At 41.7% G+C, this 12,395-nt stretch overlaps 1 protein-coding gene across 1 annotated transcript; it reads left to right on the plus strand.

Moving 5' to 3' along the window:
* The first annotated feature begins 857 nt into the window (after window positions 1–857).
* LOC138788290 (uncharacterized) lies at window positions 858–12,185 on the plus strand. The gene is made up of 2 exons (XM_069966032.1): window positions 858–1,220; window positions 9,756–12,185. Exons 1-2 carry the CDS (start codon window positions 915–917, stop codon window positions 11,010–11,012), a joined length of 1,563 nt encoding a protein of 520 aa, XP_069822133.1. The 5' UTR covers window positions 858–914; the 3' UTR covers window positions 11,013–12,185.
* The last annotated feature ends 210 nt before the right edge of the window (window positions 12,186–12,395 follow it).

Consider the following 12,395-nt stretch of genomic DNA (forward strand, 5'->3'; position numbering starts at 1 on the left):
GAATTTACTTTGTTTATTATTCCCCATCAGACCCCCCCCCCCCCCCGCCTTCCTCCTATTTTTGAATATCTTGAATGTGACATGCATGACCTCAGTAAAACATTCTAATTAATTGCTCTACATTCCATGCTTTAGGATTTCTGCATGGAAAATCCACAGCATTAACATGGGGAATGGTTACTGCCTCTGTAGGTGTGGAATCCAAACTCATTATCATTCACAGCAATTCTGGAAACACATCAGACATTGTTTATTCAGTAACATCATTTATGTTTGACCTGTCTCAACTACTCTGATGAATCGTAGTTATAAGGTTTGACACAAGTGTACTTTGTTTCTTTATTACAGCTGTGCAATATAGTGCTAATGTTAGTCTTAAGGCCCATTTAAGTGGCCATATAAAATGTATTTATTACAAACTGCAGTATGGGCAGTATATGAAGAGTTTCAATGTATCTAAATCTGTATTAATCTGTATTTGCATTTATTTTGCATCTAATTTTCAAAGTGTAATTCAATTTCCTGTGTAGAAGAATGTGCACTGTATAGAAATATTGATCCTTTATAGATTTAGTATCTAGTATCTTCAATATCTGTAGCAACGAACAGTTGCTACAAAGTAACTATATAACTAATACACATTGCAACTGGAGTCTATGATACTTTCTCAGAGTATTTTAAGTGAATTCCCAGTGAAAAATGACAGCTTTGGCTCTGCTAAGGGACAGCCTAACTTTCACTTTTGCTTCAGCCTTCCTGGCCTGTTGATTGACACAGAACATGTCCTATGTGGCTGAGCAAATTGCACACACCCAGCCAATGTTACAGAGGGAGCTGGAGGCAGAGCCTGAGAGCTGTAACTTCCTCATGCAGAACTTAGCAGGAAGGAAAGCCACAAGCTGAGCTCTAATAACATGAGCATTGCAGACAGACAGAAGCTCTACCAAGATTACATCTCCCACTATGAATCCAGGAGCCATGAAGGCAATGTGACATTGTGTGACCAGAGGCTGGAGTGCAGGGGGGAGGCTGAGTGCTGGGACTCCCCTGCACTACTGGCTGAACCCTACTCCCAGCTGATCAGACACAACTTACAGAGCAGACATGAGCAGCACAGGGTGGAAGTACTGAGGCGGATGATGAAGGGGTTTGCAATCCTGGAGCTTATCTGTGTCAATTTATTTCTATTGCCATGGAGGAAAGAGATCAGGACACTAAAGGTAGGAAAACAATGAGATGCAAAGGCAGCCGGGAAGGGGGGGGGGGCACATAGAGGGGATATTGCAGCATCTAAGTAAAAATCATGTGTTATTCTGATATTTATTTATTTTTTAGGCCTGGGCCACACTGCAACTTTTACTTATTGAGCTATAGTTGTAACCAAAGCAATACACTAAGTTATGTGTAACCTTGTGAACTACAGCAGTCACTATCCAGCACTTCAAACAGTGTCAGTGCAGGCCCTGGCCTTACACATCAATGGCAGCTGTTGCAAAACTACAACCCCCAGCATGCTTGGAAAGCAAAATGCTGGAGAGCCTCACTTTAGGAACCACTGATAATGAAAGCTGTAAATTGGCCTTAAAGTGGTCTTCAATATGGTATTGGGGTTGTAGAGGAATAAGGCTATATTACATGGTCTAGAAAAGGAAGCAAGCGCCGACCTGTCAGGTCAGCAATCGCTTCCTTCTTGTTACCCACTCGCTGTCTGTGATATTACATGCACAGAGAGCGACCAGGGGGAGGTGGTGTGCGACGAACTGGGGGAGGGGCTGCCCGGATGATCCTTAGATTAACGTAAGCTTGATTTTTCAACCTGATTGTGATCTTTTTTATTACGCCAAACTATTATTGCCTTGAAATTGGCCAAGTACAGCCGATAATTATTTGGTGTAATAGGGCCTTTAGGAAATGTGGCCCTGTTTATTTTCCAAAAACCTGGCCACACCTGTCCATTTGTTGTGTCTGATATTACAGCTCAGCTCTATTGAAGTTAAGAAGCTGAGCTGTAATATCACACAACCTGAGGACAGGTGTGGCATTCTTTTGGGAAGCAAGCTATACACAGACAAAAGACATCCACATATTTAAACTGCAAACTGTAAGGTATAAGCCCACTTGCTACTTTACAGCCACCCACCTCATTCTAGAGGGTCCCTAACCTAAAAGGTGTGGCATTGTGTGATGACCACCTCAGCACCTACACCCCCTGCTGTCAGAGTAACCCCCTGGATGTGGACCATGTAACTGCAAAGACACAGCAACAATGGAGATTTTTTTGCTCTGGTACCAAAACTTTATGCATTTGGCCCAGGCGTTCTTCAAGTCGGTCTGTCAGCTGCAATTCTTATTCCAACTTCTCATACTGTTAGGGTATGTTTCCACTACAGAATATAGGTGGAACTTTCAAATGGAAGCCGTGCAGCGGACTCTGCTTGAAGTTCTGTCTGTCCCATTGACTCAATGTTATTCTCAAGCTCAATCTGCCGACCGCCCAAAGAATTGAGCTTGTAAATATCATTGAGTGGATGGGACAGGCGGAGGTACAAGCAGAATCTACTGCACGGCCTCCGCTTGAAATTTCCTCCTGTATTCCGTAGTGGGAACATACTCTTAGGCTATGTTCTCCCAGCAGTATTTTAGCTTGAAATGAAGGCCATCTATTGATAATGACGGCTGCAAATAATAATTATGAACATTATTTGCGGTAGTCATTTTGTGCTAAAATCTAAACGTAGGAATATAGCCTAAGGCCATGTTCCCACTCTGTATGAAGATAGGTCGTTGTTTGACCTGGCCAGGTCAAACAGCGGCCCGTGTGTGATGTTTACCCAGCCGATACTATAGTATCGGCCGGATAAACATCACTTTATTTAAATTGGAATGCGGGCACACACTTCAGCCATTGAGCACAATTAGCTGAGAGCCGTACTTTACATTGTGGGCACAGGCTATCTTGTGCGGTTGCTGTTCACTGAATTGCGGCCGCACAAAATAGACCTGTCAATTATTTTGTGCAACTGCAATTTGCATGAATGAGGCCTTAGGCTGTGTTTTCTTGTATGTGTTCAAATATGTTCAAAACATGGTAATATCGGGCAATAGTTCAGAGATTTATCAGCAACATGCACGGCTATTGGGGAGAAATTGGGGCGTGCTTTTAAACGCACATCTGGAAACACATGCTTCTTCCGCATGGTTACCTCAAATTCTTACAACTTGTGTACCCCTTAAATTAGTTCTTTACATATTTTTTTACATTTATCTCTTTACAGAAAAGCTTGGTGTCAAAATAGTTGCCATTACCATTACTTTCTCAAAATACACTACTTCCTAGAAATTTAGTTAGTAAACAAAAAAATTATGATGATCGCATGCAGCCGAAACCACCTCCATGCGTTCATCAGCATGTGGCAGTGCGGCGTGAGGTTTAGTAGTGCACATTTAAGAAACTGTAGGAAAGACTAAACAAATATAGCTGAGGCTGGGTCCACACACACAGCATTTTGGACTTTATAGGTAATGTTTCGAAGTCCCACAGAAAATGCAAGAAGTGCTGGCCATGCATGCACACTGCCACTTTACCTATTTGTCCTTTATTCTCAAGTTTGAAGGGAGAACCCCGCAGTGAGACCCCCACTAGCAAGCAATTTTTTTTCCAGATTTTCATTTTGGGATAATGAATTGGGTTTAGCTGCAATAACAAACATAGTCCAAAAGAAGAAGAGACTTTTCCTTCTAATTTCATACAGTGCCTATAAACTGGAAATAATAGTTGTACAAGTTCAGACAAGTGCAGGAGACCAAAATATTATTTTGTTCTACATATTCACTTTTGTTGAACTTCATGTCTTTCTGTAGGATTCATTCACTAAAACATAATTTCCACTTACTTCTGTATGTTTGATAATGTGGAATCTCTGATGATCTGATACCCCACCTGCCTCATTTACATGCGCTTCCTAATGACAACATGTATTGGTAAAAACAAAACATGACAGCCGATGATGACGCATATCTAGAGCACATCAGTGGAACTGAAAAACATCTTTTAAAGGGGAACTCCAAAGGAAATGTATTATCCCCTTAAATTTCTTTTAAATCAAACTATACGAACTTATAGCTCACAGACATAGTTTTGTGAAATTCCCTTCTACAAGTATAAGACGTGATCAATGAAGTTCTGCACTGTCTCAGACAATATAATTCAGGATGTGAGTAGTGCACGGCAGAGGATTCAGTCTTTAGGTGCAGCTGCGTAGGTCTACACTAGCAATGAGCTTCCAGATGTCAATATTTTCCCTGCTTCTATACCTTCTTTCAACCTTCCATTTGAAAGATAAATTTTCATTGTAAAACCTACCCTCACATACAGTCCACCACAGTGGCAGCACAGTGTTCCCCTAGAAAACAGTGCCACCGTAAGGACCTGCCTTCCCACAGTTGCTATACCTGCAGCACCCAAAAGGGTGTCACTTCTTTGGGCAGAGGGCGGAAATTGGATGCAAATTGTAGTTTTGCAACAGCGGGGAAGGGGGGTGCTCAAATTGTGTACTTCTTCAAAGGTTTCCCAGCTCCCGGCATGATATTGATGTAGCAGTCAGTGAGGGGAACTCAGGGAGGATAGAGGTTATGCTGAATAAATAAAGATATATTCTGTCACAGGTCAAGTGGTAATAACTCTCTCCCCCTTCCTAAGGCAATTACTGCCACAGAGGCTAAAGGTACTCCGGGCCAGGGGGCTTTTCTGGCTATGGCCGGGGAGGAGGTGGATGAGGGCAACAGATCGCGCTGCCTGGCCACTTCCTACCCACTTCCTGGTTTCTCACGCGGGCTTGAGACATGATACTTCAAGCCCGGCCAGCCAGAAGGAAATTCCCAACTCCTGTACACTACATTGATACATCATGCCAGCAAGGAAACAGTCCATTACAGGGCTTCTTCGTACACAGGGCCCATAATTTACGGGACGTGTGAATAATCCATTAGGCTGTTCTCCCACACAGTATTTTTGCTCAGTATTTTGGTCAGTATTTTGCAACCAAAACCAGGAGTGGATTGAAAACCCAATAAGGCTATGTTCACACACTGTTAAAATTGAGTGGATAGCCGTCATTTAATGGCAAATAACAGCTGTTATTTCAAAACAACGGCCATTGTTTTAACATAACGGCAATAATTTCCCATAAAAGGATGGCCATCCACTCAATTTCAACAGCGTGTGAACATAGCCTTATTGGGTTTTTAATCCACTACTGGTTTTGGTTGAAAAATGCTGACCAAAATACTGAGCAAAAATACTGTGTGAATCAGATTTAAAGGGATTTTCCACAGAAAAATAATTCATGGCCTATTCATAACTTAACTTAAATGTGATTTGCTGTCAAGCTACCTTACCCTTTATAATTATTTTACTTATGACTTTTATGAATACATTGCTCATGGTACCTATTAACATATGAATACCTGATGTTTCGTAAAGTCTTTTTCACACAACCATAAGAGTTTTGCAGAATAAAAAGATGTAGATCCATGTTTATTAAACATGGTGTAAAGTGAAACTGGCTCAGTTGCCCCTAGCAACCAATCAGATTCCACCTTTCATTCCTCACAGACTCTTTGGAAAATAAAAGGTGGAATCTGATTGGTTGCTAGGGGCAACTGAGCCAGTTTCACTTTACACCATGTTTAATAAATCTCCCCCATAGTCCGTAAAAACATCCAGATTGAATCTGTATTGCATCTGTATTTGTGAATCCAAAAGGAAAAAGGAAGTGCTCTTAAAAAAATCAATCAATCATAAACATAGTTTATACACTTACTATCCCTCCTGAGTCTGTTTCCGTTTGAATTTTCCGCTGTTTGCAGGTCCTTGAAGCTCCAGTTGGTATCTTCATTTTATTTTTCTTCCTGGTTTGGTCTTTCCCATGATGCACTTTGGCTCCTGTGAGTCTAACTGACTCTGTAAAACTGTTAGATGGCTTACAGCTTGTTCAAACAATCAGAGCTGAGCAACCTGACAAAGGGAGGGGGGTTTAACAGGGCTTAGACCCGCCTCCCTCTTGATGATGTCATTGTCACGAAATAGCTGCCACAGAGCAGCCTGGGGTCAACAGTCATTAGGTAAGAATGAGTTTACTTCACTTCCTGGTGGGGGGTGGAGGGGGGAAAAGATAGGGAAGGGGGCAGATAGGTGATTGAAGCATATTACAAAGTTGTATAACTTTGTAATGTGTTTCAATTACTGGGAAAAAGCTTTTTGCTTGAGTACCCCTTTACTTAAAAACAGAATGCTTGAAATAATGTCGCAAGCCTATCCCAACCCTAGAACACCCAGGGGTTGCCAGGCAAACAAACCTCAAATATAGACAGTGTAGTGATGGAATCTGTATGCCGTCTACATTTTTGACAGACCCATCAACTTCTATGGGTGAGTCTGTTCCGTAATTACGGACTGCATAAGTGAATGACCTGTTTTTACCATGAAAATCTATGGGATCAGCTAAGTCGCTGTGTGGAGGCTCCATAACTACCCCTGAACCTCCAAGAAGAGTGGGATGCCATGCCTCAGCACAGTGATTTTCAACCTTTTTTGAGCCGCGGCACACTTTTTATACTTAAAAAATCCTGGAGCACACCACCAACCAAAATGGCACAAAATGACACTTAAAACAGTACATATTATACATATAGTTAATAATATAGATTCTAAATGTATTTATACTCACTCAGTGTGAAACCTGAGCCTGTTTTCTTCTCCCCCCTGCTTCTCTCCTGTGCTTCTCTCCCCCATGCTTCTCTCCAACAAACTTCTCTCCCCCCTGCTTCTCTCCGCTGTTTCTCTCCCCCATCCACATGTTTCTCTCCCCCCTGCTTCTCTCCCCTGTTTCTCCCCCATCCCCAGGTTTCTCTCCCCCATTGTTTTCTCCGGTTTCTCTCCCCCCCCCCCCTTCCTCCTCACCTCCTCCGAGATGGTCGCGGCTGCTGTCCACCTCACCTACTGGCCGCCCGTAGGGCCCGGACGTGCTCCTCCAATCAGCGGAGACCGGGAGCGTGGTGCGCTGCGCAGCGCACCACGCTCCCGGTCTCCGCTGATTGGATAGGAAGAGCACGTCCGGGCGCTACAGGCGGCCAGTAGGTGAGGCGGACAGCAGCAGCGGGGCGATCTGCAGGGGCACCATAGTTTGTGGAACTTTCCCTGCGGCACACCTGACCATGTGTCGCGGCACACTGGTTGAAAATCACTGCCTCAGCAAACATAAGTCAACTTGTGAACAGCATTAGATGTTGTCAAGCTGTAGTTGATGCTCAAGGGAACATTACAAGTTATTGAGACATTGACATTTTATGTTGGGGTATACCCACCACTGGTTCAATAAATAGTGTGAGATGAGGAAATCACTATTGCTGCTTCTACTTAAACGCCCTACTTACATATTATAATATCACTGTACAAGTTTCCCCTGAAAGCCAAATATCTTTAACTTCTTGTGAGTAGTGTATGTAGCCCTGCAAAGACATTGGGGCTAAATCACGAAGCTGATGGATTTCTACTTTGTAGACTGTAAATGTGGAGTTTTCAGCTTCTGCCCACAACATAAAAGTGGGGGTGCAGATATATAATAAACATTGCTTACTTTTCCATTCAAATGTTTTTTAAGAGAAAAACAGCCCTTTGGTTTTCATTGTGACTCAGTTTTATGTTTTTATTATTATTATTGTACTAGATTCTTGTTTATAGCAAGTGTTGACTACATTACAAGGAAACAAAAGCTGCATTCATGCTGATATAAACGGCCACTTGTGTGAAATACAAAATAAAATCTGTCCATATAGTTTAAACATCTATAACATGGAGAAACCAAACTTTGTGTGCTATGATTTTAGCCGCTTTTTAGTTATTATTCTTTATTATCAGCCACAACAGACTAGCGCTGGCTCTTTGTTTGACATGATTGACAACCTAAAGATTCATGTAGTTCTAGGCCAGAGATCCACTGTGAATTTTAGCAGTGCTGTAAAATTTTAAAGGGCTATCCAGTTTTAGAAAAACATGGCAACTTTCTTCCAGAGACAACACAACTCTTGTCTCAAGTTTAGGTGTGGTCTTTAATTGAGCTCCATTCACTTCAATTCAGTTGCAAAACCGCACCCAACCAGGTGACAAGAGTGGTGCTGTCTCTGAAAAAGAGTGGCCATATCATTCCAACGCTGGATAACCCCTTTAGCTATTGCAGTTACACGTATATGTACTTGGTTGTATGCAATCTTGTGTACTACAGCTGTCACTCAATAGATACTATCAATCTTCTAGCACTAGAAAATGTAACCGTGTAAGGGGTGATTAAATGGGTTCTCAAGAGAAAAAAAAGTTTTTAAATAAAGTGGTGAACCAACAAAACACAGTAATCACTGAACTCAAGGAGATCAGTGAAAAAATTCCAATGAAGTGCTCAATCAAGAGTCTCCACTGAGGCCCCAAAAAATTTAAATATGCAAAACAAGAGTCCATGGAGCCTCGGTTGCGAGTCTCAAAACACGGGATAGCCAGATATCTCTAACCTGTTGCCACGGGGTGCCTCCATGATGGGGAGAGCACCACACCACCCTGATAGATAGCCTTTAAGTCCCACTCGGTTGTGAGTATTGGAACATAAATAGGAAAACAACAGGGTGGCCCCTTTTTGTCAATGTCTAACTCAAGGGGTGAGTAAGGCAGGCATCCATCCACAGACAGCCGTTTCGGGGTATTTGCCCCTCGTCAGTGTGGAGCAGGATTCTGGCTGGTTGGGGCAACCAACAAAACAACCAACCAACAAAACACAGTAATCACTGAACTTAAGGAGATCAGTGAAAAAATTCCAATGAAGTACTCAAGAGTACCCAGAATCCTGCTCCACACTGACGAGGGCCAAATACCCCGAAACGGCTGTCTGTGGATGGATGCCTGCCTTGGCAAGCCCTTGTCATGATCGCAATACTTGTACCTTGAGTTAGACGTTGACAAAAAGGGACCACCCTGTTGTTTCCCTATTTATGTTTTAATACTCGCAACCGAGTGGGAATTAAGAGGCTATCTATCAGGGTGGTGTGGTGCTCTCCCCATCATGGAGGCACCCCGTGGCAACAGGCTAGAGATATCTGACTATCCAGTGTTTTGAGGCTCACAACAGAGGCTCCACGGACTCTTGTTTTGCATATTTAAATAAAGTGGTGTCTAAAAGTTATGTAACTTTATGGCACCAATTGAGTTAGAAACATTTTTTTCCCTTCGACGTACCTCTTTAAATGGAGAGATATAAGCAATTATTTAATACTAACTTAGACAACCTTTTCATATGACAGCTACCATAGAAATGACATGATTAAGGCATATCCTCTGCTGTACCACATCATCTTTAACCATTTTAACCAGTGTCACGTCCTTGCCTGTTCAGCTATATTCACTTTGTTCTGCTATTTTGTGGGGATCCCAGAGGTTAGCCACTCATCAATTACACACTCTTGTCCTGTCATGAGGTAAAAAAAGTACTTTTAGCCACTGTGGAGCTGCAAGTCTCATGATTTTTTGCATTATGACTTTTGTGCATTATTACTTTGTTATATAGTATCTGAGAAAGTTGAAAACTTTCCAAGGCTCCTGAATGTCTGGAAAATAGGTCTAGATTCGCATACACCATACATGCTATTATTGCTTTTGAAGATGGCTGATTACAATATAATTTTTATTATGTAAACATATTATTTTCTTGCAGAAATTTACGGGGAGTTTTGTGTATTTTGTTGAACCTGTAATCCCAGAGGATATCATCACGCAAATTCTCCAACGAGTGGGTTACTCTATAGCATCAGACACAGAATATACCATCAGAGGCAAAATAAACACAGAGGAGGCTAAGCGGACTGCCTTTGAATTGTACCTGGCCAGAACTAATTGTAGAAAGTTGCTTTGGCTCATGAATGAAGACAGATTTGTTTCTGTAAGTCTTCTGGTCAATGGACCCAGCACTGAAGCACACAGTGCAAATAAACATACTGGTCTTGGTGGGGAAAATACCTGCAAGATCACTGGTGTCCATGACATTGATAGAGTGAATAATCTACATTTTCAAAGCAATGTCACAGGTGATAATGACACTACAACAAAGGTTGCTGACCTGACCATAAATCATGAAAGCAGTCAAGATGTCATCACTGATATTTCCAAGAAGGATCCATGTTACTATATCAGACACACAGACAGTGATGAGTTCCTTGAAAAGTACAGTGATCTAAACTTAGCCCAGAAGCCAATTTTCCCATTACACATAAAACAAAACAAGCCCAAAGAGTGGGCAGCACCAGCTGTAGAACCCAACATTAAACCTCATATCCCAGAAACCATTGCACCAGAATTTGGATCAGTCATATCTGAGAGCAAAGACATTGCCGAGGTCACTTGTGACATGCATGGTGACAATATTGATGTAAGGACTTTTACTGATGAACTAGAACCTCCAAAATCTCTTATACTTCATGAATATCCTGCAGAAGTCATTGTGCCCACTAAGCAAGAACGTGTAGTGACAAAACTGAAGATGCAGAACGTGGCTGTAGAGTCACTGGCATACCCTGTTGAGGAAACATTACCACCAGATTCAACAAAGTTTACTAACAGCAGTGATTTGGGTAGAAAGGAGGTAAAATGGGCATTCCTGAATACTAAGGAGGGCACAGAGAGCTTTGCCAGCCCAATATCTTCTGATTTCTCCATGTTGAATATCTCCAGTAAGTCAGCTATCTGGACTCCAGGTACAGAGAATAGGCTCAGAGAGCCACCAAACTCCACATACATTCCACCAATAGGGCCCAAAAGTGAGTTTATGGGATTGACAGATATCAAACCAGAAGATGATCACTTCCAGATCCCTTCTCCACCAGGAGGTACCCTTCTGGTTAATGAGTTCAAAATTCTCGAGGATACCAAGGAGGACTATGTGGTGATAAGTAGAAAAGATCATCTCCAAAAATGAGTTCTATCATTAAAAAAAAAAAAAAAAGTTTTAATTTAGATGAATATTCCAACGCATATATTCCAATCCAATTTGATTGCAGTTTTAATGACGTGCAGGACATCTAATAGCCTATGGTCGGCACTGTTTTTATTTTGTTGATTTTGGCATTTACTTAAACAATACCTATATTTTTAACAAAGCTAAAGCAAATGTACCATTAGGTACATGGCTTTAAGATGTTTACGTGAATAGACCAGCTCAGTCCTTTTATTGAACCACGGCTGGTTTTAGCACACAGCGCCAGTCTATACTAGGGCACCTGCCTGGCCTGAAGCACCATTGATTCTAATGGAGCCACATCACAGAGGAGAGGGGTTTCGTCACATTGGGGCCCGGCAGGGGGCGCCTCCAGTGCTTTACGGCCCGGGAATAGATCATCACTGTGCGCAGGAACTGGGCCATGGTTCAAAAAAAGAAAAGCGGCACTCTATTCATGTAAAAATCTTAAAACCCATGTACCTGATGGTACATTCGCTTTAAAATAAAATTTGGTCAGTGGTCTAGGTGTTGAGATTCATCACCAATCACTGGAACGTTGGGGTAGACATATTTGGCTGAGCTCTGCTTATTTTCGCAGACGGCCACAAAGCTCAGCAGTCTGTGTTCTGACCCTTTATTTCAGCAGTGCCTTAGCACGTGGATCACACTGATCAAAACTTGTCACCAGGACAGGCCAGAAATTTGTAGAAAATATTGGTATCCTTTCAAGGAAAACAAAGATCATACTGTGTTATGTCTAGTGGACTAACTGAGGTATATTGAAGTTATCTTTTCAGTATATTAAAACAGTACTGAGAAGGTACCATTGTTCCCCACAGCATCCAGTAAAGTATTTTTTTTCTTCTAGTAAAGTTTTATAAATGAAAGGTGAACTCTGATTGCTGTATGTGTAAGGACCATACTCTAAAAACTATTGATACATGAGGCGCTCTGGAGTCAAACACCCTTTAAGAATAAATGAGGCTGTATTTAAATATGCAATATCTCGAATGAAACTATATGGGTGGGTTGATTTTATCCTGTGAGGGACCAATGATGCTTATGGGGGTCCTAGACATGTAGATACTCATTAAACACAATGTGAACCATCTGCTATGTTAATGCTACAATAAACTATCTTTCTAATGAAAATGCTGTCAGTATTGTTTTTCTGATTCCTGACACTCAAAGGACTAATATATTTATATAAATATACAAGTGCGATTAACATGGTCACTTGTTTTTTACTTCTTTTAAGTACAGTGACCCCTCAACTTACAATGGCCTCGGGTCACAATATTTTCAACATACAATGGTCCTTTCCGCACCATTGTAACTTGAGACCAGATTCAACATAGAATG

This window comes from Dendropsophus ebraccatus, chromosome 4 (assembly GCF_027789765.1).
Source record: "Dendropsophus ebraccatus isolate aDenEbr1 chromosome 4, aDenEbr1.pat, whole genome shotgun sequence".
In the NCBI taxonomy this organism is placed as follows: Eukaryota; Metazoa; Chordata; class Amphibia; order Anura; family Hylidae; genus Dendropsophus; species Dendropsophus ebraccatus.

Bases quoted from the DNA above. Each gene is read 5' to 3' on its own strand.
- LOC138788290 (XM_069966032.1), top strand. From the start codon at position 915: ATGAGCATTGCAGACAGACAGAAGCTCTACCAAGATTACATCTCCCAC. The intron at 1,221-9,755 runs GTAGGAAAACAA...ATTTTCTTGCAG, and splicing joins AAGAGATCAGGACACTAAAG to AAATTTACGGGGAGTTTTGT.